Below are 26,550 nucleotides of genomic sequence, written 5' to 3'. Positions count from 1 at the left end.
GAATACAGTCATTCATTCTATTCAATCCTACTTTTGGAAATAAAAGAACTTAAGAATTTAAAAAATTTTTAAAAGAATTTAAAATTATTATTTGCTACAAACATTAGACAGCTTAATTAAAGAAGTATGCTCTTTTGCTTAGCTGCACGTTGAAATGTTCATAAAGGAAGGAATTTGTGACGGGTAGCAAAGAAAAGAAAATGGTAGAAAATCTAAGAAATTCTCCCTGGGGGTGTCTGGGTGGCTCAGTGGGTTAAGTCTCTGCCTTCAGCTCAGGACATGATCTCAGAGTCCTGGGATCAAGCCCTACATTGGGCTCTCTGCTCAGCAGGGAGCCTGCTTCCCGCCCCACCACCTGCCTGCTTCTCTGCCTCCTTATGATCTTTCTCTGTATCAAATAAATAAATAAAATCTTAAAAAAAAACAAAAAAAAAGGAAAGAAAGAAATTCTCCCTGGCCCCAATATTAGCAAGGCTTCAATAGGAGAAAGAAAGTACATTTTCGAAGACCTCTAATCACAGTATTATTATTTCTCATCTGCAAGACCAATGTAGAAAAATCAAATTACAGATATAAGTGCTTTCCTTCATTTTCTTTTTAAAAAATGTTAATGATGAAAAATGAAAAATAAGCTAGGACAATCATATTCCCTGTAGAGAAGCAGCAGCCCTACAAAGAATGAGGGAGATTAAGAATAAAGCAGTATGTCACACCTACAGTTAAGAAGTTAAGCTAGATTTAAGAACTAAAATCAGTATTGAGGCAGAAGGATAATGTTCAAAGTTTCCTTAGAGCTGAATGTAAAATCTGGTTTAATTAAACAAGAGATTGATAACTGCTGAGTTCAGCAAAAAGGAGACAAAATCTTGTGTGTGCATGTGCACATTTTTCCCCCGACACATCTCCATTAAGTGGCATTTTATACTCTTTTTGGGTGCCCAGGATTTGACTCCCTTTCCCACATTTGGGAAATGCCTCACCTCGTGGGTCTTGTGGGAGATAAATCTTGTCTCTATATAAAAACTGAAACTAACAAACACTTGTCCCTGCTTCATTTTCTCCTTCAGTATAATTTTTTTAAAGTAGGCTCTATGCCCAATGTGGGGCTTGAACCCATGACCCCTGAGATCAAAAGTCACATGCTGCACTAAGCAAGCAAGGCGCCCATTAAAAATATTTTTTAAGAGGTGGTTACTTCATTAATTAAAAACTTCATGGCTATATGCTGATCAAATTTTCCTCTGGTGTGGATTCCTTTTGATTTATTACTGATTTCTGAAAGAGAGGAGCTATTCATGTGTCAAATATGTACCAGAGGCTCATATTAGGGAAGCCTGGGGGCACGTTCCAGCTTGGTGGGAATCCTCTTTGTGACGCAGATTATAAATGAAAACTGGGTTTCTTACCTTCATTTCTCAACAACTAACCACGATCCATGAGTCACTGCTGACTCTCTCGTCAACCTGCCTCACAACAGGCAGCGTTGTACAAAACAGCTTAGGGCCTGTGTTCGGCCTCCGCCCTCTCTGCTGCAGGAGATCTCACGTCAAGCCCAACCTGAGGAGTCCTGGCGCTTGGCTGTGTCCCGTTCTCGTTACAGACAAGAGAAGGCTGGCTTTCCCTTGGAGCTTGCCAGTTCTGTGGAAACACGTTTTCTTGCCTGATGAGTCCACGCTGGGCGTCCCCTCACCTTTACTTGACCTTCACTGCATTTTCGGATCACCCTCCGTGGCCTCCCTCAGCAGGTCCTTCTCATTTCTTTGCTCTTCATTACATCTGCTGCTCTCTCTCCACGTCTTCCTGTCTGGGGCTGCAGATTCTTCCAAGTGTCAAACACAGAACCTATGTCCCCACTTCTTACTATGGTCATTGTTTTTAGATGACTGCAAGATGAGGAAAAAATAGCTCTTTTCAGCATTTAAAAACTGAAATCCTGGGGCGCCTGGGTGGCTCAATGGGTTAAAGCCTCTGCCTTTGGTTCAGGTCATGGTCCCAGGGTGCTGGGATCAAGCCCCGCGTTGGGCTCTCTCCTCGGCGGGGAGCCTGCTTCCCCCCTTTCTCTCTCTGCCTACTTGTGATCTCTGTCTGTCAAATAAATAAAATCTTAAAAAATAAAAACAAAAACTGAACTCCTCACTTTGAGGAAGATGTGGCGGCAGCTACAGCAGAGCTCTGGACACCCCACTCCTGCTCCCCACTGCCCTCTGTCTGCTCTCCCAGAACAAGTCGGTCAGGAAGCTGCACCACGGCCATGGCTTTTAAAGACACAGGAAGGCACCCATGGAACCAGAGGTGACAATTTCCAGAATTAGAATTACTCTAACCAGTTGCAACATAAAATCTCTGGGAGAGATATGGGCCAACTAGATCCGAAGAATCTCAAAGTGAAAGGACCAGTCCGGATGCCCATGAAGACTCTGAGAATGAGTACAAGAAAAACTCCTTGTGAGGAAGGTTCTAAGATTCGAGATTATTTTTAGGTGAGAATCCACAAGTGACTCACCGATTTGCACAGTCCTTCTGGGACTGTGAGGTAGATTACTTCCATCAGTATTAAGCCAGGAGTTGAGTTTGAAGTCCCCATTGTACATGCTTACATCAACCTTTTTAATCAATTATCAGTTCTTTAAAAAAACCTGAAATCCAGAGATCTTCCCTCCTCCCCAATTTTAAGTAGACTTCAATTAAAGTGTAACATATTAAGGAAAATGCACAAATTATGGCTGAATAGTTTTCAGTTCTATTTAAATAGTTTTATTTATTTATTTGACAGAGAGAGATCACAAGTAGGCGGAGAGTCAGGCAGAGAGAGAGGAGGAAGCAGGCTCCCTGCAGAGCAGAGAGCCCAATGTGGGGCTCGATCCCAGGAACCTGAGATCACGACCTGAGCCGAAGGCAGAGGCTTAACACACTGAGCCACCAACCCCAAAATAGCTATAACTCTACCAACAGAAAAGCGACCCACTTTCTGCAAGGTAGGAGGTGTGGAGAAGTGAATTTGAGGCAATATATGGGAAGAGAGACTATGGGGGGAGGGAGTCTCCATCAGCCGGCTTCCAGCAAGTGATAAAGCAGCAGAGCACAAAATCAGAACATTTAGAAGTCTCCTCCACTGAGGGACGTCACTTAGGTAGCTAAGCAGGGACAGAACCGTAGCTGGACAGGGAGTGCAGTGCACTCTCGGGGGTGCCTCAGTGAAGCAGAGCTCTCATGCATCAGGGTGGGGAAACCGACTGCAAAGAGTGAGTCCAGGAGGAGTGGATCTCAGCTCAGGGCTGCCATAAACTGGGAACTGCAGCACAGTCAGGTGAGCAGGGGCCCAACAACGGGCAGAATCAGCAAGACCCCCCTTCTCCCCCTGGAGGAGCAGCACGCAGCGTGCTGCAGGAGTCTGTAGGGTTTACAGGCTCAAAATGGGGCCGTGCACCTGAGACAGAAATGCTCAGTCACAGGTCGGGTAAGCAAGGAGTGCAGCCAGAGACCAGGGAGACGGGAGCAACTGACTGCTTTTCTCTGAGGGCACGCTGAGGAATGGGGGCCAGAGCTTTCAGCATGGGACCAGAGATTGGGAGGCTGCCATTTTCATTCTCATCCTCTAAAACTGGACAGAAAGCCTTCAGGGAACAAAAGCCACAGAGTAAACAAGAGATTACTTAGCCTGACCCCTGGCAAGGGCGGTGTTAATTTCAGCAGGGGAAAAGACACTTGAGAATCAATGTAGTAGGCCCCTCCCCCAAAAGATCAGCAAGAACATCCAGTCAAGACCAAGTTTATTAATCAATGAGACTGCAAAACCCCAGCACTCGTGAAATATAGCACATAGAATTCATAACTTCCCCCCTAACTTTTTAAAAATGTTTTTACTTTTTTCAACCAATATCTTGTTTGTCAACTCTTTTTGTTTTTAATTTCAAAGGAGTTTATTTATTTATTTATTTGAGAGTGAAAGCAATCACAGAGGGAGAGAGAGAACCAGACTTGCTGCTGAGCAGAGAGCCTGATGTGGGGCTCAAACCCAGGATGCTGAGATCATGACCCAAGCCAAAGGCAGATGCTTAACTGAGCCACCCAAGTGCCCCTAGCAACTCCTTTTTAAAATCTTTTTAAATTTTGGGGCACCTGGGTGGGTCAGTGGGTTAAAGCCTCTGCCTTTGGCTCAGGTCATGGTCCCAGGGTCCTGAGATAGAGCCCTGCATCGGGCTCTCTGCTCGGTGGGGAGCCTACTTCCTCTTCTCTGCCTGCCTCTCTGCCTGCTTGTGATCTTTGTCTGTCAAAAAAAAGAACCCACCTCAAAAAAAGAGAACAAGAGGCAGTACTGACTGCCAGGGACCTAATCCGTATGGACATTAGTAAGATATTGGAAACTAGAGTTCAGAATAATGATTATAAAGATACTAGCTAGGTTTGAAAAAAGCATAGAAGACACTTGAGAATCCCCTTCTGGAGAAATAAAAGAACTAAAAAAAAAAAAAAATTAAAAAAAAAAAAAACAACTAAAATCTAACCGAGTCAAATCAAAAAGGCTATTAATGACATGCAATAAAAAATGGAGGCTCCACCTGCTAGGATAAATGAGGCAGAAGTAAGAATTAGTGATACAGAAGACCAAATGTTGGAGAATAAAAAACTGAGAAAAAGAGATAAACAACTAGTGGATCATGAGGGGAGAATTCGAGAGATAAGTGATACCATGAAGTGAAACAATGTTAGAATAACTGGGATCCCAGAAGAAGAAGAGAGAGGGGCAGAAGGTATACTGGAGCAAACTATAGTGGAGAACTTCCCTAATCTGGTGAAGGAAACAGGCACAAAATCCAGCAGGCCCAGAGAATCCCCCTCAAAAATTAATAAAAATAGGCCAACACCCCAACATATAATAGTGAAATTTACAAATATCAGAGACAAAGAGAAAATCCTGAAAGCAGCTTGGGGCAAGGGGTTTGAAACCTACAAGAGGAGAAACATTAGATTGGCAGCAGACCTATCCACAAAGACCTGGCAGGCCAGAAAGGACTGGCATGATATATTCAGGGTAGTAAATGAGAAGAACATGTCGCTAAAACTACTGTATCCAGCCAGGCTGTCATTGAAAATAGAAGGAGAGATAAAAAGCTTCCAGGACAAACAGAAACTAAAAGAGTTTGTGATCACCAAACCAGCCCTACAAGAAATATTGAAAGTGGTCCTCTATGCAAAGAGAAAGCCCAAAAGTAACATAGACCAGGAAGGAACAGAGACAATATACCTTAACAGTCACCTTACAGGCGATAAGGATACTAAATTCATATCTTTCAATAGTTACTCTGAATGTAAATGGGCTAAATGCCCCAAGACACAGATATCAGATTGGATAAAAGAGCAAGACCAATCATTACACTGTCTTCAAGAGACTCATTTTAGACCCAAAGACACCTCCAGATTTAAAATGAGGGGGAAGAAAACCATTTATCATAGTAATGGCCATAAAAAGAAAGCTGGGGTGGCAATCAAGTTAGATTTTAAACCAAACACTGTAAAAAGAGATGAGGAAGGACACTATATCATACTTAAAGGTTCTATCCAAAAAGAAGATCTAACAGTTGTAAATATTTATGCACCTAACATGGGAGCAGCCAATTACATAAGCCAACTACTAACAAAGAAACACATCAATAATAATACAATAATAGTAGGGACTTTGACAGTCCCCTCACTGAAATGGACAGATCATCTAAACAAAAGATCAACAAGGAAATAAGGGCTTTAAATGATGCACAGGACCAAATGAATTCACAGATATATTCTTAACATTCCATCCTAAAGCAACAGAAAACACATTCTTCTCTAGTGTACATGGAACATTCTCCAGAATAGATCACATTCTGGATCACAAATCAGGTCTCAACCGGTACCAAAAGACGGGGATCATTCCCTGCATACTTTCAGACCATAGTGCTTCAAAACTAGAACTCAATCAAGAGGAAAGTTGGAAAGAACTCAAATACATGGAGGCTAAACAGTATCCTACTAAAGAATGAATGGTTCAACCAGGAAATTAAAGAATAACTTAAGAAAATTCATGGAAACAAATGAAAATGAAAACACAACTGTTCAAAATCTTTGGGATGCAGCAAAGGCGGTCCTGAGAGGGAAGTAAGTACCAATACAAGTCTTTCTCAAGAAACAAGAAAGGTGGGGTGCCTGGGTGGCTCAGTGGTTTAAGTCTCTGCCTTCGGCTCAGGTCATGATCTCAGGGTCCTGGGATGGAGCCCCGCATCGGGCTCTCTGCTCAGTGGGGAGTCTGTTTCTCCCTCTCTCTCTGCCTGCCTCTCTGCCTATTTGTGACCGCTCTCTCTGTCAAATAAATAAATAAAATAAAATAAAAAGAAAGAAACAAGAAAGGTCTCAAGTACACAACCTAACCCTACACCTAAAGGAGCTGGAGAATGAACAGCAAATAAAGCCTGAACCAAGCAGAAGAAAATAAAGATCAGAGTAGAAATCAATGAAATAGGAACCAAAAGAACAGGAACAGATCAATGAAACTAGGAGCTGTTTTTTTGTAAGGATTAATAAGATTGATAAACCCCCGGTCAGACTCATCAAAAAGAAAAGAGAAAGGATCGAAATCAATGAAATCATGAATGAAAGAGGACAGATCACAACCAATACTAAAGAACTACAAACAATTATAAGAACACGTTGTGAGCAACTATATGCCAACACATTAGATAATCTGGAAGAAATGGATGCTTTCCTAGGGACACATAAACTACCCAAACTGAAACAGAAAGAAATAGAAAACCTGAACAGACCCATAACATAACCAGCAAGGAAACTGAAGCATTTAGAATTCTCACCAAAATACTAGCCAACAGAATCCAACAGTAAATTAAAAGGATTATTCACCACAACGAAGTAAGATTTATTCCTGGGATGCAAGGGTGGTTCAACATCTGCAAATCAATCAATATGATATACTACATAAATAAAAGAAAGGACAAGAACCATATGATACCCTCAATAGATACAGAAAAAGCATTTGACAAAGCACAGCTTCCTTTCTTGATTAAAACTCTTCACAGTGTAGGGATAGAGGGAACATACCTCAATATCATAAAAGCCATTTATGAAAAACCCACAGTGGATATCATTCTCAATGGGGAAAAACTAAGAGCTTTTCCCCTAAGGTTAGGAATAGGGCAGGGACATCCACTATCACCACTGCTGTTCACCACAGTACTAGAAGTCCTAGCCTCAGCAATCAGACAACCAAAAGAAATAAAAGGTATCTGAATTGGCAAAGAAGAAGTCAAATTTGCACTCTGCAGATGCAAGATACTCTATGTGGAAAACCCAAAAGATTCCACTCCAAAACTGCTAGAGGTGGAAGAAAGAGATATCAAGGAATCAATCCCATTTATAATTGCAACCAAAACTGTAAGATACCTAAGAATAAATCTAACCAAAGAGGCCAAGAATCTGTACTCAGAAAACTATAGAATAGTCATGAAAGAAATTGAGGAAGACACAAAGAAATGACAAAACACTCCATGCTCAAGGACTGGAAGAACAAATACTGTTCTATTGCTATCTAGAGCAATCTATACATTCATCGCAATCCCTATCAAAATACCATCAACTTTTTTTTTCACAGAAATGGAACAAATAATCCTAAAATTTATATGTAAGAAGAAAAGACCCCAAATAGCCAAAGGAATGTTGAAAAACAAAATCAATGCTGGTGGCATCACAAGTCCAGACTTCAAGCTATATTACAAAGCTGTCATCATCAAGACAGTATGATACAGGCACTAAACAGACACATATCAATGGAACAGAATACAGAACTCAGAAATAGACACTCAACTGTATGGTCAACTAATCTTCAACAAAGCAGGAAAGAATATCCAATGGAAAAAGTCAGTGTCTTCAACAAATGGCGTTGGGAAAATTGGACAGCCACATGAAAAGAATGAAACTGGAGCACTTCCTATACCACACACAAAAATAGACTTAAAATGGATGAAAGACCTCAATGTGAGACAGGAGTCCATCAAAATTCTAGAGAATACAGGCTGAAACCTCTTTGACCTCAGCTGCAGCAATTTCTTGCTAGACACATCTCCAAAGGCAAGGGAAACAAAAGCAAAAATGAACTATTCATTCATCAAGACTTGACTTCATCAAGATAAAAAGCTTTTGCACAGCAAAGGAAACAGTCGACAAAACGAAAAGACAACCAACGGAATGGGAGAAGATATTTGCAAATGTCTTATCAGATAAAGGGCTTGTATCCAAAAATCTACAAAGAACTTATCAAACTCAGGGCTCCTGGGTGGCTCAGTTGTTAAGTATCTGCCTTTGGCTCAGGTCATGATTCAAGTCTAGGGATTGAGCTCCACATTGGACTACTTGCTCAGCAGGAATAACAAAGACACTTCGGTGCAGAATTCTGTGACATTGATAATTCTCCCATAAATGGAGAGTAGTAGGGTTGCACAAACCAGCATCTCGTGACTATCATAATAAGGACTATTGTGAGCAAAAATCATCAATGGATCCTAAACCTAAGGTGTAAAGTCTAATGAAAAGCAAAATATTTGCACATTCTTTCTCTAAAAAGATTTCATTTACTGGGGTACCTGCGGTGGCTCAGTTGGTTAAGCATCTGCCTTTGGTTCAGATCACAGTCCCACAACCCCAGAAAGGAGCCCCACATCGGGCTCACTGCTCAGCAGGGAGCCTGCTCTTCCCTCTGCCTCTCCCCCAGCTTGTGCTCTCTGTCTAATAAATTAAAAAAAATCTTTTTTAAAAAAATATTTATTTATTTATTCAGAGCTCATGCAAGTGGGTGAGGGGCAGAGGGAGAGAGAATATTAAGCAGACTCCACGCTGAGTGCAGAGCCAGATGCAGTGCTCAATCCCAGGATCCTGAGATCATCACCTGAGCAGAAATCAAGACTCAGATGCTTAACTGACAGAGCCATGCAATCAATCTATCTACACAGCCTTAAAGTGCAAAGTGCTTTAAATGAAAGGGAGAAAAAAAATAAATATAGAGTGGAGACACTGGAAAAACACCTTTACAAACAAAAAAATTAACATCACCAAGGAGGAATAGGTGGATATCATGTCCCTCCAGATGTGCTTCCTTAAGAATGATACCATATACTTAGTATCCTGCTGGGAATGCACCATCTGATTTAACCATGAGGAAACATCAATCAAACACACAATGAGGAGCACTATATAAAATAACTTGCCTGAATTCTTAAAAAATGTCAGTGTCACGAAAGATAGACAACATATGAAGAAATGTTACAGATTAAAGGAAACTGGGGCACCTGAGAGGCTTAGTTGCTAAGTTCGGCTCAGGTCATGATCCTAAGGTCCTGAGACCAAGCCGCACATGGGGCTCCCTGTTCAGTGGGGAGTCTGCTTCTCCCACCCTCACTCCCTCTGCTTGTGTTCCCTCTCTTGCTGTCTCTCTCTGTCAAATAAATAAATAAAATCTTTAAAAAAATTAACATGAAACTAAATACGATACATAACCTAAGACTGAACCTATACTGGCGGGAGGGTGGTGGGGAATCAAGAAAGTAGATTACTGAGTCAACTGACAACACTGAAATACACACTATAAATTAGATAAAAGCATTATGTAAATGTGAATTTTTCTGAATTTGATAAACTATACTGACATTATAGAAGATACTAATTTCATTTTTAAGAAATATTAAAAGCAAAGGGGCATGATGTATACAACCAATTCTCAAAGTATAAATGAGTAAGTAATATAATACAACATAGTGTGTATACGTGTGTTAGTGTAAAATGAGAGAATGGTTAAGACGAAAGTAAACCTGGTAAATATATTTTATACACATACAGAGAGAGAGGGAAAGAAAGGGAAAACGGGCAGGGAGAGTTGGTGAAGGACATACTTATGGCCAAAAGTTAAAGATTAGTGAATCGGAGAAAGGATACACAGGAGTCCTCTGTGTTACTCCTGAAGCTTTTATCTAGGTTTTAAAGTATTTCAAAAGAAAAAGTGCTATGGATATTGTTCCATGATGATTCTTTGTTTTACTTGAAAATATGATGAAAGACAGAGGTTCTCTTCCCAGGAAAATCAATTTTTATCAACACACATAAGTCTGTGTTATTTCAGGGAATTCAAAGACACCATAAAGTATATGCTGGTTAAGAACCACTACTCCGTGCTCTGTTTTTGTCTTTTTCTTTGAACAGTATTGTAAAAGACAATTTGTAAAAGTTAACTGTAAAAGATATTGTATGGTAACAGATAATTGTGCCAGTATTATAAAAGACAATTCTGCCCAACATAATTTTCACTTTTTTGTAGGTAACCCACTGTTTCCTATTTCGTTGTATGCAGGTCCCCCCCACCCCAGGATCTTTGAAATTTTAAAAATATCACCAAAATACAGTACAGTTTTTTTTTTCATATGTTCTTTAGAAAATAGTAAACCCTTTTTATTCTTCAGGTATTTTCAGCCTTAGAAACTTTCCTACAATGACAAATTCGATTAATGCTTCTGTTATATTTCTTCTGATTTTTCCTTTAGAGATTTCTATTATTCATTGGTTAATTTCTAATTTTCTTTCCTTCACATGTATACTTTCCTTTCACCTATCGTTTTCATCTCTGTCCTTTCGCTGTCCATTGCCCCAGAGGGCACTCCAAGTGCGCTCTCTGGGTCATCCGAATGATTTTTGTAGCATCCATTCTGCCCTTTATCACATGGTCCTTAATACTCCAGACATGTTTTCCTGGAGCTGTGACTTCAGTGGATACAGAAAGACACAGTGACTACAGAAAGAGGGGAGATGATAGGGTTAGGATTTTTAGCAGACTAGCTCTAACTTCTTGATTTTCTAGTTAGGGCAGCCGTTCCGATCTGGAGCTGGAAACGGATAGTAAAGGTGAGTCCAAGCTTTATTATGCCTTCTTTGAGGCCACTGGTAAACTTGGGTTTAAGGAAGTAACATGGACGTGGTCCTCAATGTAATCAATGATTAACTTATTAGAAAATTTCTCCATTCTTCAGCATAAAGCTGTTTTATATCTTTGTTTTACAGTGATGTTTCTCTTTATTCAAGTATCTCTATTGAATTTTTTAAAAAAGATTTTATTTTGAGAGAGAGAGAAAGAAAGTGTGCGTGCAAGTGTTGGGGAGGGACAGAGGGAAACAGAGACTCTCAAGAAGATTCCACACTGAGTGCAGAGCCTGTGGCAGGGGTCGATCCCAGGACCCAGAGATCATGACCTGTATTCTGGTTTATTATATTCCCATTATAGACATGGGTTTTCTAAGAGCTGAGCATTATTGTTGAGTATATCATTTCTGAATGTTTAGAACAGGTCTTAATTGACATAAAGAGAATTGATTTCTTTCTTTAGAATTCCAAGGAAAAGTGTAAATAGCTACCCAACCAAACCTCTTAAGAGACTGGATTCCCCACAGGTCTTCACAGAGGATCCCATCTGAAGACAACTGTTGTTAAAGAAGATAATTTAAATGTATTAAATCAGGAATGACAAAAAGTGAGGAATGTGTGGCTTTTGATCTAGGCAAATAAAAGACAAAAAAGAAGACTCGCTTTATACAGCAAATACGCAATTACGAACGCATGAAGTTCATTACTGCCAAGAGGATTTCTGGCAGAAAACACAAGTTATTGGGACACATTTGAGAATGACTGTGCCAAAATGGTGACAGAGAAGATGAAACAAAGATCTGACTTAGATTTGACTATTCCCTTGGGTTAGTGTCGGGTTTTGAGAATGACCTAGTGGACAAACTCCCGAGTATTGAAAACCAGTTTTTATGCTTTTAGAACACAGTGGAAAATTTTCTGTCATCTTATCATTACCTTATTATTATTTCTATTATTTCTACCTTATTATTTCTATGTCATATCTTTCATAATTACCCACATCTTCTTCCTGTATACAAACCCAGTCTCTGCTTCTTCTGAAGCAACTAGGTATTATGCCTAGAGCAATTATTTAGTAATTACCTGTTTAATAATTAAAGTCTTAAAGGGGCTCCTGGGTAGCTCAGTGGGTTGTGGCCTCTGCCTTCAGCTCAGGTCATGGGGCTCTGTGCTCAGCAGGGAGCCTGCTTCCTCCTCTATCTCTGCCTGCCTCTCTGCCTACTTGTGATCTCTGTCAAATAAATATAAAAAAATAATAATAATAATTAAAATTTTAAAATGATACATCTAAATACAGACCAAGGTATTCTGAGAGATGGTAAAATGCACTGCTCTGAACCTCCTCATATATTCTTCATAAAATGCCCAAAGGAAACAATTCTGTCCGTTTTCAAAACCAAGGCAAAATCCTTGGGGGCGGGGGGAGCTGGAATAAGGAGTAGAATTTAATTCTACAGTTTTTTGCTTTGAAGGTCTATGAAAATTTTAAGAGAATGTGGTAAGTATTCATTTAACTAAAACAGCTAAAATTTGAGTACAAGAAATCAAGGAAATGAGGAAGAGCTGAAGATTTATCATCCTTCAAATTCTCCAAGAACAGCATTAGTTGGAATATTCCTACTATGTATGGCCCAGAAGCCCAATTACAGGAAAGGAGTCCAAGGGGGGATTTTCCCCTGGATGTGAACGACGACGTGGCAAGAGCAGAGCTGAAGATGATATTCACAGACAACCAGGACTTCAAATAGATCCAGACTCTTTCTTGGACTCGCTCTGCTTGCCTTACTGAGTTGGCTTTGTTTCCTCCACACACCCAGGAACAGGACTCCACTCTCAGTTAAGATACAATTACAGAATAATTGGTTAAAAGTAGTTCAAACAGGTAAGAAGTCCAGAGGTAAGGTAGATGGTCAGTCCTGAGCTAGTCTCAGCAGCTCAGCAGTCAAGGGTCCCAGGCTCCTTCTCTGTCCTCCTTCTGCCATCTTCAGAGTATCAGCAATATCTTCTCTTACAATCTGCAGGTAGCTACAGAAGAGCCACACGTGATGTTCTTCCACGGCAATGTTCAAAAGCAGGAAGGGAAAGATAAGCTCTCTTCATACAATTCTTTATTTTCTCAGAAAGTTAAATGTCTCCCAGAAAACCCTAGCAGACATCTCCTGATGAAAACTGGTCACATGCTTATCCCACCCATAAGAAAGTCTAGAAAAATTAGTATCAGGAATTTTTAAGTTTATTTTTTAAGAGATAGTTCCTGCTAACAGGAAAAGATGGAACAGGGAATCAACATATCTAACACTTCGATCACTAGTTCCTATGCCTGCTATCAAGCTCCTTCTTGCTTGCTACAGCTGATACCTGCTTTTCCACCTGACTCCTCGCTCGTTACTAGCACTGTCTACTCAGCTTGTCAACTGCACAGACAATTCATACTTCGATCTGCTTTTCGGCTCTCTCTGCAGGCTTAGTAGCCAGGTCTTTAAGCTGTTTTCTGGCTTGACTCATGTGCCCTGAGGACTCTGCTCCTCCCGTCTTCTCAGTGGCATATAGATGCTTCAACTGCAGATGAGTTAGCTTATCCCACCCCTGCTCTGGATTCCTGCTCAGGTTAGCGAACAATTCCGCCGAGCTTCTGCCTACCATGTAATAAGTCTGGAAAATAAGTTCTATTGTGGTCACTGAGTTTGAAGTCTTTGTGACCATGTAGGTAGAGATACACAAAAGGCAGCTGGAAATAAGGAACCTGGGGCTTACGAAAGAAACCCACTGGGGGATACAGATTTACAGTTATCAGCAAATAGTCTATAATCAAAGCCACATGAGTGGATGAGCTTGATCACGGGGACTACAAAACAGAAGTCTTAATGTGAGGGGCTTTAAGGGACATCTGTGAATTCACTGAGATTGTGGATAAAATTCTGTGCATCTCTTTGTCTCTATTTCTAAGGTAAGGATCCATATATTTCATCAGATTCTCAATTAGGTTTGTAAATCTAAAAAGATTAAAAACTTATGGGAGAGTGGAAGTCTAAGGCTGCAACCAAGAGGCCACTATTTACTTAAATGTGCCAGAATTTGGGGATTAGAGACTATGATGGGAAAGAGTATGGAATATGTTAGCATTTAATTTCCAATTTAACATCTGAGTCATAGCAACCATCAAGCACATGATTTTCTATTCAAAATTGGGCAATATGTGCCCCAAATATGTTGACTCAGATACCAATACTTCTAGACTACCCAGAATTGTATGAAAACCAGCACTTTTAGGCCTAGAGTTTCGGATTCTACATTCCCAGTCAAAATGTGAATTTCTTCCCACTCCTATCCCATTTAAAAAAAAAAAAAAAAAATCTCCCTAGCTACCTTCCTTCTTTGGAGCCATTCTCATATCACACTTGACAATCAAAGATCACTTTTTAAGCATTACTTTATGAAACTTCATGATCTTCAGTGCTGGATATATTAGCATCTGAGTTTTTGCAAGCAAAGAAGCTTTGAAAAAAACATACGATTTGGATTACAAGAAGGGCTATGAAATCCTGCCCCACAAAACGAGAATGTCAGCTTGTATGTATTATCATGAAGTACCCAAAGATGCAATTATAGTTCACACTTTATCTTTTTTTTTCCTCAAAATTGTATCATTTCAGAAATAGAGATGGGGGAAAGGTTTTTTATTTTTTTCTTTCCCAGTGTGCATCTAGAAACCCTTTAAAAAGCCACAAGTGTGTATGAAGCAAATTCTCTAGTTACATGAATTCAAACCACAGCATTCTTCCCAACCTACCACTCAAGCAGGCCAAGAATAATCTAGCCAGTCAGCTTGCAAGTAGGAAAACTACTACTGCCTGGAAAACCCTAAATATCATTTGTACCTGTTTCTGGTTTATAAGAAACATTTCATTATTGTACAAAGGAGAAAGCTATGAATTAACAATTACCAAGAGATTAACAAGGACTATGATTATGGATGTTAGACTGATGTGTACTTCATCTTTAGAATGTAAACTTTTTTAAAACTTCAAAGATGGTTCATAAAAGAATATATGCATATAGGTAATAACTGGGAAATGTTCAATTATATTAATCAATGAGACCTATTAAAATTAGCAAAAATAGAAAATAAAATTACCTATTATATAGTTCATATAGATAATATAGATAGATATAGATAGATAATACACCTATTATACAGATAGATTAAAAAGAAATTATCAACATACATCGAGGAACTTAAAAAGTTTCAGATATCTGGACCTGGTTTAATTCTACTTTCATTAATCTAACCTTAAAAAAAATCTAAAATGTATTTTGTGCAAAGATGTTCACTGTAGCGCAATTTGTCAAACAGAAAACTGTAAGCAACAAAAGGGAAATGATAAAATGAATTACAGAACATACACTAGGGAAATATATTTTATTTATTCATCCATTTACTGACTTACAACTGTGTTTCAGAAAGGATTTGAGGTGGTTCATATGATAATATATTATGTAACCATGAAAAATTATGTTTCAAAGGGAACATGCTCAGGGGCACCTGGTGGCTCAGTCAGTTAAAGCATCTGCCTTCAGCCTGAGTCATGATCTCAGAGTCCTGGGATCGAGTCCCAGATTGGGCTCCCTGCTCAGTGGGGAGTATGCTTCTCCCTCTGCCTCTGCTCTCTCTCTGTCAAATAAATAAAATCTCTTTTTATTAAAAAAAGCAAAATGCTCATGACTATTACAAGGAAAGGGCTGGATACAAAATTGTGTTTGTGTGCAAAATTAACATTATAAAACAATGCCACCTTACCTTTGTTTAACAATATGGAGAGAAGGAAGGGAAATCCACTGAAATATTAAGAATGGTATGTGTATGCATGTATGCCTGTAACATAAGTCTCTTTTCTTATCTATTTAATTTTATGTTATATACACCAAGTTTATATTTTTATAATAAAATATCTGTATATATGAAATCATAAAGAAAATAAGGGTTATTTAAAAAAATTTTAAAAACTAGCTATATATATATGATGGTTTAAAAGAAGTTAGCTCTTCCTACACATAGCCACTAATGTGCAAAAGGAAAATTGAAGTACGTAATACCTAAGGAAAAAATCTGCATGGAATTAGCCTAATGAAATGTGCAGTTTGTCAATTAAAGGTATCAAAAGAAAGACAGAATAAAGAGATGATGTAAGGTTGTAGGGAGAGAAGGACACTAACATAAGCAAGAGAATACCTGAGAAAAGGAAGGAATTTTAATCTTGACATCAAGGCTATCATTAAACATGCTAACAGAGTTGTGTTGTTTAAACTGCAGTTTTAGAAAAGAATGCATGCAGAGACAGAGAGTAGAACCGTGGTTGCTAGGGGCTGGAAGGAGGCGGAAAAAGGTAATGAGTGTGTACTTCCAGTTTAGGAAAGATGAAAAGTTGTGGAGATGGACGGTGGTGGCACCGCACAACAACGTGGCTGTGTTTAGTACCACCTAACTCTACTCTTACAAATCGCCAAAATGCTCAATGTAATGTTACGTGTATTTTAAATAAAAAAGAAAATTCTGATTTGATAGAAATTATACGGGAAAGGTATATATTCAGATTAGCTCTTTGAGTTTTCAGCTTTTCTGAAACAATATCTTAAAGATCTGAGCACAATTTATTTTTTAAAAAGCTGTGATTTTATTTTATTATTTATTTTTAAAGATTATTTATTTGACTGAGAAAGAGACAGTGAGAGAGGGAACATAAGTAGGGGGAGTGGGAGAGGGAGAAGCAGGCTTCCCGCTGAATAAGGAACCCAACTCAGGGCTCGATCCCAGAACCTGGAGATCATGACCTCAGCCTAAGGCAGATGCCCAACGACTGAGCCGCCCAGGCTCCCCTGTAATTACACTTTAATAACAATTTTCAGTCAGAAGGTAACTTATTACATCTGTTTAATAATTCTTCTGCTGTAGTTCAGTTTTCAAGTATCAAGAAATCATGCCCCATTTAAACAAAAGTTTAAAAGTAAAGTAGTTACTAGGTTCAAAGGAAAAAAAAACCTAGAAGTTGAGATCACTAATAATTCTGGGTTTTTTTCTGGCAAATGTGTGGTAATCATCTATGAGAATAAATTTTCCCAACAATAAACACCATTTCTAGAAATTGGACAAAGGAGATTAAAGAATTGTCCCCATAATTCCTGGGAAAAGTCAGTTACCCTTCAAATGCAGTGGAAGTGTTCTCATGATAAAGCCTTCTACAAATAGAATTTTTCAAACTTAAATTTCTGATCATAAAAAAATAAGACAGAAAATAAGAAAAAACCTTCCAGGACCCAAATTCCATATCCAGTTTTCTCAATTTACTTTGAAAATCTCACTTACCCTTCTAGTGTTCTCAAGGATTTTGGGATCAGGTTTTCCATAGTTAGGTGGATTGGCATACGGGTCATATCCAAGTTTGGCAAGCATGGGGGCAATCACTGCCATGTCTTGTAAAACATCTGGGGGTATCTTCCCAACCCATTTTGACAGTGCTCCCACATTGACTGGCTTGATGACTTGATCTGTAGATCTTTCCACTCTGAAAACAATATAATATGAATAAGTATTTATTTAGAATACCAAAAAATAATAATGTTAAAAGGCCAATGAAAATTATTTTTGATAGCTTTAAAAAACTGTAAGTGTCTGGATTATAAATCTATTGAGAAAGGAGACACTAATCAGCCTTAACACTATTTACCAGATTTTTTTTAACGTCCTAAATTTGACAGCTATTATCAGCAACTTCATAGTTCTAGGAACAGGAAAAATGATCAGCTGAAAATATCTGCACAAAAAGGGTTAACAATTTAATTCTAACATCCACAAAAACAAAACAAAACAAAGCAAAGTTAAGACTGCTTAGAAAAACAGCTGTTCAACTTAATAGAAAGGCATCAGAATTAAACAAATAAATATATAAGATGGATTGATGAATAACTAGAAAGACAGATGGAGAGATGTGTAGTAAAGCAAATACAGCAATACATTAATTAAAGCTAGTAGGTATAATTCTTTCAATTCTTTGTATGTTTGAAATTTTTATAATAAAATATTAGGGGGAAAAGAGCCAAACATAATCCACTAAGTATGCAAAACAATCATTCATTTGTTCTATTTTTTTGTTGACTTCCTGAAGAATCCTTTTTTCTAAAGAAAGAAAAGAAGCACTATTTATGATTTTCAATATTACAGAATAAATGTATTCTATCTCTTGATCTAGAAATTTACTTTGTACTTGTATGGTTATACTCCCTATATTTGACTAAATAACTCATAATCTTAGGATAAAATAAATAAATACAAGTGAAATAAACATGAAATGACACCTAGATTTAAATTGGGTCTGAATTCGCAGATTTTGGCCAAATTACTGCAAAATAAAAGTGTTTAAGAAAACTTAAGAGAGGGGCACCTGGGTGGCTCAGTAGGTTAAGCCTCTGCCTTCGGCTCAGGTCATGATCCCAGGGTCCTGGGATGGAGCCCCGCATCGGGCTCTCTGCTCGGCAGGGAGCCTGCTTCCTCCTCTCTCTCTGCCTGCCTCTCTGCCTACTTGTGATCTCTCTCTGTCAAATAAATAAAAATTTAAAAATTAAAAAAAAAGAAAACTTGAGAGCTTTACATCATAATACATAAGAAGCCCTTCAAAATAGTGTTCTAATAAAAGGTAAGACCCCCTTTTTAAAAGTATATGAGCTCTCACTGCAGATAATCATTATCTGACAATGAATCCCTCAAAGGGACTCCACTCCTAAACAAAAGAGGAGAGAAAATAAAATGATTATTCCTTGGGATTCTGTGAGACTACACCTTTAGGGCATGTAGGGTCTGTGTGTGGGTGTCTCAGGTGACACCCTTCCTTATAAAAGGACCCCATCAACTTTCACACACATGAGAGACCTCCTGCACTTAGAGACCTACACGTGGAGAGCCACCCCATTTGTTTCCAAATGGTGTGTGACTGCTTTAGCTTTAAGTCAACTGCAGATTACAATAAAAACTGAATGGCCTGTCAAGCCAAAAATACCTGGCCCTTTACAGAAAGTTTGTTGATCCCTGTTCAAAAGGATACGGTCATTAGAGAGAAATGAGCTTTGTTCAGAAAGCTGGATAATCTTTTCTACACAACAACTTGCAGCTGGATGGAGCTCATCAATCCCCTGACTCCTTCGGTCTTTCTAGAAATTAACCAATAGTTAGGCATGAAGTGTACTAGAGTATAATTTAGTTACCATTCCAGTACCCACCATTCTCACTGGGACCTCAAGACACAGAGCCTACCAGACTAGAATATTTCAACATCCACATCCCAGGCAGAGCACTGCAAGGCAAGACACCTGTGAATCCGCACATTCTCTCCCAGTCCTAAATGTCCAGGCTCCCTTCTCTCTGCAGCATCCATAGTGGAAGCCATCTGTCCTCAGGGAATGGGGACAATGCCAAAACCCTAAATAACTGAGGTGAATAAAATCTTCCAGAACACTCATTTTAAAAGCATGGATCTTACATGAGTCTTAGTTAAACACTACAGCCAGGCGGGCTGCCAAACCACAGGTCTGAATTATGATACACAGCAAGTACTACAGGAAACCAAATTCTCTAGACTAAAGCAAGCGTCAGGCCTGGAACTGACATGCAAAAAAGGAATGGATAAGAGTATATAACCCATATGGTTATATTCATTAGATGAAAACAAAAGACGAAATACCATTAAAACTCCTATTTTCAGGGGCACCTGGGTGACTCAGTAGGTTAAGCATCCAACTCTTGATTTTGGCTCAGGTTATGATCTCAAGGTAATGAGGACAAGCCTCACACTGGGCTCCACACTCAGAGTCTGTTTCTCTCTCTCAAACTCCCTCCTGTCCCTCCACCTGGTCGTGCACTCTCTCTCTCTAAAATAAATAAATAAATCTTTTTAAAATAGTCATGTTTTCAAAGACTATTTCATTCTTGACAAATGTTTAGGTTATGTCTTGTGAAAGTGGATTTTTTTTTTACGTGTACACAACAGAAATTCAATTTGATGTTATACTTACAGAATCGTATCAAAATGCTAACAATGACAGTGATATGATTGTGAATTTTATATTTTTATCTAACTTTTCTGTATTTTCCAATTTTTTATAACAAGTAATGTCTTTTTCAGTCCACGGAATAGTGGAATTATAAAGATCCACACAGAAGTCTAATAACTATCTTAGCTCAACACAGTCCAAACTTATCTCCTGATCTTATCCTCAAAGTCTACTATATCCATGGCCCTCCCAATCTTCGTTGAAAACAACTCCATTTTCTGCTATTCAGAATAAAATAAAACTGAAGCTGTCTTTTGACTACTCTGACTCCACATCCAATCCATCTGAAAATCTTACTAACTTATACTTCAAAATATATCTAAATATGATCACTTCTCATTAAATCCACAGCTACTACTCCCCACCCCCCAGTCAGAGCCAACATTATCTCTCACTTGGATTTCTACAACATTCTTCTAATAGTTTCCCTATCTTCCTTTACATCCTTATAGTCTATTTGCAGTATATACACCAGATAGAGTTAGATCGTGTCACTCCTCTGTTCAAAATTCTGCAATGCCTCATTAAGTATTCCAAATCCAAGTCCTGAAAATGAGAGGCAATCTGAGAAGCCACAAGAATAGGTCTTTTATTTTTTTTCTTTTTATTTTTTTTCAAAGATTTTATTTATTTATTTGACAGACGGAGATCACAGGTAGGCAGAGAGGCAGACAGAGAGAGGGGAAGGGAAGCCGGCCCCCTGCTGAGCAGAGAGCCCAATGCGGGGCTCGATCCCAGGACCCTGGGATCACGACCTGAGCCGAAGGCAGCGGCTTTAACCCAATGAGCAACCCAGGAGCCCCAAGAATAGGTCTTTTAATCTTGACAAATCATCCACGAAAACAAAGAAACCAGATAGCAAAGCCAAAAAACCACAAACATTTAAAACAAAACTAGGTGAAAAGGTTGCCCTACAAACTCCAAAATACAAGTGGTTGGAAACAACCAACATAACCATAACACCTGCATGAAACGAATGAGTGGCGGGAAGGACAAGGAAGCAACAGGGCATTTGAAAGACATCTATATGGCTGAACCTTGAATATACCATGTTTACCACTAAACACCATGGTATTTAGGGGTGCTGACACCTACCTATGCACTTGAAAATTCTAGTATAATTTTTTTCTTTTGTTAACTAATCTCTACACACAATGTGGGGCTTGAATTCACGACCCTGAGATCAAGAGTCACATGATCTACTGACGGAGCCAGCCAAGTATCTTCCTTTCCGTTCCTTGGGTAATCTTTAATTTCTTTCATCAGTGTTCTATAATTTTCAAAGTACAGGCCTTTCACCTCTTTGGTGAACTTTGCTAAGTTTATTCCTAGGTATCTTATTATTTTTGTTGCAGTTGTACACGGGACTGGTTTCTTACTTTCTCTGCTGCTTCATTATTGGTGCACGAAAATGCAACAGATTTCTACACATTGACTATGTATCCTGTGACATTACTGAACTCATTCGTTCGTTCTAGTAGTTTTTTGGTGGAGTCTTTTGGGTTTTCTACATATGATATTTCATGTCATCTATAAATAGTCAATGTTTTACTTCTTTACTGATTTGGATGACATATATATATATTTTTTTTATTTATTTATTTATTTTTTTTTTGGGTTATCTGATTGCTGTGGCTAGGACTTCCAGTACTATGCTGAATAATAGTGCTAAGAGTGGACATCCTTGTCTTGTTCCTGACCTTAGGGAAAAAGATCTCAGTTTTTTCCCATTAAGGAGGACATTAGCTGAAGGTTTTTACTGTATGGCCTTTATTATGTTGAGGTATGTTCCCTTTAAAGCTATTTTTGAGGGTTTTTACCATGAATGGGTGTTGTACTTTGTCAAAGGCTTTTCCCACGTCTACTGAGATGACCATATGGGTCTTATCCTTTCTTTTGTATTGATTGATTTGTGAATATTGAACCACCCTTGCAACCCAGGAATAAATCCCACTTGATCATGATGAATGACTTTTTAAATGTATTGTTTGCTAGTATTTTACTGGGAATTTCTGCACCCACGTTCATTAGGGATATTGGCCTGTAGTTATGTTCTTTTTAGTGGAGTCTTCCTCTGGTTTTGGTATCAGGGTAATGCTAGCCTCACGGAATGAATTCGGAAGTTCTCCTTTCTTTTCCTTTTTTGGGAATAGTTTAAAAAGAATAAGTGTGAACTCTTCTTCAAATATTTGGTGGAATTCACCCGTGAAACCATCTGGTCCTGGACTTTTGATTACCTACTCAATTTATTTACTGATTATCAGTCGGTTCAAGTTTTCTATTTCTGTTTCAGTTTTGGTTTATATTTTTCTAGGAATTCATCCATTTCTTCCAGGTTGTCCAATTTGCTGGTATGTAGTTTTCCATAACTTTATCTTATGATTATTTGTATTTCTGTGGTGTTGGTTATATTTCTCCTCTCTCATTTGTGATTTTGAGTTCTTTCTTTTTTTTCTTGAGAAGTCTGGTTAGAGGGTTATCAATTTTACTGATTTTTTTCAAAGAACCAGCTCCTGGCTTCACTGATGTGCTCTATTGTGTTTTTAATTTCTAGATCACTTATTTCTGCTCTAACCTTTACTATTTATTTTCTTCTGATGGTTTTAGGTTTTGTTTGTTGTTCTTTTTCTAGCTCCTGTAGGTGCCAAGGTTAGATTATTTGAAATTTTTCTTGCTTCTTAAAGCAGACCTGTATTGCTATAAACTTCCCTCTTAGAACGACATGTGCTGCATCCCAGAGGTTTTGGACCATTGTGTTTTCATTTTCATTTGTTTCCATGTACTTCTTTTAAGATTTTATTTATTTATTTGAGAGAAAGAGAGAGAGCACGCACATGCACATATGCAAGCAGGAGAAGGGAGAGGGAAACGAAGAGGGACAAGCAGACTCTCCACTGAGCATGGAGCTGCACGTGGGGCTTGATCTCATGACCCAGAGACCATGACCTGAGCCGAAACTGAGAGCTGGCCATTAACTTACTGAGCCACCCACGTGCCCCAAGTTTCCAAGTACTTCTTTACTGCTTCTTTATTTCCTAGTTGACCCATTCACTGTTTAGTAGCATGTTATTTAATCTTCATGTATCTGTGGTCTTTCCAGACTTTTTCTAGTGGTTGATTTCTAGTTTTATACTGATGTGGTGAGAAACTATGTATGGTATGATTTTGATCTTGAATTAGTTGAGGTTTGTTTCGTATGCGATCTATTCTGGAGAAGGTTTCACATGCACTTGAAAAGCTGTATTCTGCTGTTTTATACATTTATATAATCTGTTAGATCCATCTGTTCCTGTGGATCATTTAAAGCCATTTTTAAAAGAAGATTTTATTTATTTATTTGAGAGAGAAAGACAAAGCAAGAGAGGGAACACAAGCAAGGGGAGTAAGAGACGGAGAAGCAGGCTTCCCACTGAGGAGGGAGCCTGATGTAGGGCTCGATCCCAGGACCCTGGGACCATGACCCGAGCCCAAGGCAGATGCTTAAAGACTGAGCCACCCAGGCACCCCAAAGCCATGTTTCATTGTTGATTTTCTGTTAAGATGATATGTCATTGATGTGAGGTGTTAATGTCCCCTACTATTATAGTATTATCAATTAGTTCCTTTATGTTTGTTACTGTTTTGTATATTTGGGTGTTCCTATGTTAGGTGCATAAATATTTAAAATTGCTCTATCTTCTTATTAGATTGTCTTCTTTATTATTATTTTATTGGCAGAAAGAGCACAAGAGAGCACAAGTAAGCAGAGAGGCAGGCAGAGGGAGAGGGAGAAGCAGGCTCTTCACCGAGCAGGAGCCTGATGTGGGGCTTGATCCCAGAACCCTGGGATTATGAACTGAGCCTAAGGCAGTGGCTTAACAGACTGAGCCACCCAGGTGCCCCTGTCCTTGTCTCTTGTTACAGTCTTGATTTTAAAGTCTACTTCATCTGATGTATGTACTGCTACTCTGGTTTTTTGTTTTTTTTTTTTAGATCCATCTGTATGATAGATGTTTCTCCATTCAATTTACTTTCAATCTGCTGGTGTCTGTAGCATAAAATGGGCCTCTTGTAGAGTTTATAGTGGTCTAGAGATGGGACAATTTGAACTTCAACAAAATAATAACTGCAACAGATTGAAATCATCAAATTAGTCTCTTGGAAAGATATGAAAAGAAACCAACTCATTATCTTGGAAACTACCAAATAAAGAATAACAATCAAGTATTTATCATGCTTTCTTTTCCTGTATGGCCTATAAACCTGGGTAACCAGACAGAAGATGCAGGCATATATCTCTTTATAAAATTTTTCCAAATAGTGTTGAGAAACGAAATCATGATTTTGCAAGATGTAACAAACTAATGAATGTAGGCACTGAGGATCAAAGGTTGCTAAAATCACAAAAAGAAAGACAACTATATATAACAGATAGCCTTGCCAAATCAGATCTTGAGTCTGATTAAGCCTCTGGATTCAGATGCTAATTTGTATGAAATACAGAATTATGAATACGTTGGACAATCAGCAGTCCTACTGAAAAAATTTTGCAATTAGCAAAATTCAGATGGTAAATAATTTTCCTGGCTGAATGACATAGGCGCTTCAAAAGATAGTGTATGGTTATGATAGGAATTGAGCATTTGGAAATCAAGAGAAACTTAAAGTATGTGCTAGGTTGTTTTTAAAGGGTGAGACTATAATATAAGCTTGCATATTCAGATGATAAAACTGTGAAGAAACATCAGGAAGTGACTTCTAAGTGTCAGAATAGTGTGTAGTTTAGGGGGAAAGCATGAGATTTATTTTGAGGTCAGGATACATGGAAAGGCTTCTGGACTGACTGGCATAGTTAAATTTCTTGACATGGACAGTAGGTATATAAGGGTGTTTGCCTTATTAAAATTCATTAAACTAATTTTTATTTTTTAAAAAGATTTTTTAAAAATTTATTTATTTGACAGAGATCACAAGTAGGCAGAGAGGCAGGCAGAGAGAGGGGGAAGCAGGCTCCCTGCCAAGCAGAGGTCTGATCCCAGGACCCTGGGAATCATGACCTGAGCCGAAGGCAGAGGCTTTAACCCACTAAGACACCCAGGCACCCCTAATCTATTTCTAATTGGTCTTTACAGTGGTCTACAAGGCGGGATAGAACCTAATCTGACTTCCACAGCCTCCTACATCCACTCTACTCCAGCTCCATTGACATTTTTGCAGTTGTTTGGGTAGAACAGGTATGCTCCTCACTAGTGTCTTTACAATGCTGTTTCCTCTGCCTGAAACACTCTTTCCAGATATCCATTTGGCTAACTCTTCACCCCCAAGATTTCCTCAGATCTCATGCTGATGAGGAATACCATGATCACTCTATTTCATATTATAATACGCCCTTCAAAATCCCCTTGGTCCATGGGACACCTGGTTGGCTCAGTCAGCAGAGCATGCAACCCTTGATCTTGGGGTTGTGAGTTTCAGCCCCATGTTGGGTGTAGATTATGTAAAAATTAAAAAAAAAAAAAACATATAAAGTCCTGGATGCCTGGGTGGCTCAGTTGTTTAAGTGACTGGTTTTGGCTCAGGTCATGATTCCAGGGTCTTGGGGTCGAGTCCTGCATCAGGATCCCTGCTCAGTGGAGAGCCTGCTTCTCCTTCTTTCTGCCCGCTTCTCTGCCTACTTGTGCTCTCTTTCCATCCCTCTGTCAAATAATAAAATAAAATAATTTTTTTAAGTCTACTCTTTCCTAGTCCCCTTTATTCTCCTCTGATTTTTTCTTTTTTCATAGCATTTATAATGTCCTAATATGCTGTATGTTTTTCTTATTTAATGCAATTTTGGGGTTTTTTTGGTCTTTGCCCACTAGATTGTGGGCTCCATAAGGCAGCAGTTTTGTATTTTTTCACTTGCTCTTGCTCTCCCCTAGGTCTCTTGCAGAAGTACCACCTTACCCACCAGGACTTCCCTACTATCCCTATACCCCAACTCCTAATAACCTGTCTTCTACTTTCTTTCTATAGGACTCATTACTATCTGATGAACCAGATATTTAACTTGCCTATTTTTTTAATGAGATAGCTCCCAAATGCTAATATGAGTTCCACGAAGAAAGGGCTTATTTTTATTTGTTTTGTATGTTTTGTTAACTGCTATAACCTCAGCCTATCGAACATAACCTGTGTTCCATGAAAACATGTTAGGTGAACAGTCTTTATCATATTTAAGCAGTTTTTTTCCTATTCCTTCTTAAATTTTTATTACGAATCACAACTATTTTACCAAGAGCCTTTCAACATTAAATAACATGATCATTTGGTTTTAATTTACTGATGTAATGAACTGTATCAATGGATTTGTCTGATATAAACCATTCTTTCATTTTTGAAATACATATTATTTGGTCATAAAAGCTTATCAATCTTTAATACACTACTGAATTCTGCTAACTACTATTTTACCTATGACTATACGATTTATAATTTTGGCATCAATATGGTTAAGAAAATTCTGGTTTTCTTTTCTGTAATTTCTAT

The 26,550-nt window shown here is 38.6% G+C and overlaps 1 protein-coding gene across 7 annotated transcripts in view; it reads right to left on the bottom strand.

Moving 5' to 3' along the window:
* The window catches only part of TPST1 (tyrosylprotein sulfotransferase 1), a 130,253-nt gene that overhangs the window by 23,734 nt on the left and 79,969 nt on the right, over window positions 1–26,550 (bottom strand). For 4 of the 7 annotated variants that reach the window (XM_045993721.1, XM_045993720.1, XM_045993718.1 and 1 more), the window contains one exon: window positions 17,306–17,504. In XM_045993721.1, coding sequence (XP_045849677.1) covers window positions 17,306–17,504 — 199 coding nt within the window. Of the gene's footprint in view, window positions 1–1,406; window positions 1,884–12,705; window positions 12,995–17,305; window positions 17,505–26,550 lie in introns of those variants that run through there. The other 3 variants (XR_006816709.1, XR_006816710.1, XM_045993722.1) reach the window with 2 other exon arrangements.

Source organism: Meles meles, chromosome 21 (genome assembly GCF_922984935.1).
Source record: "Meles meles chromosome 21, mMelMel3.1 paternal haplotype, whole genome shotgun sequence".
In the NCBI taxonomy this organism is placed as follows: Eukaryota; Metazoa; Chordata; class Mammalia; order Carnivora; family Mustelidae; genus Meles; species Meles meles.
The sequence above is the reverse complement of the archived record's forward strand: the minus strand, read 5'-3'. Positions and strand labels throughout refer to the sequence as shown.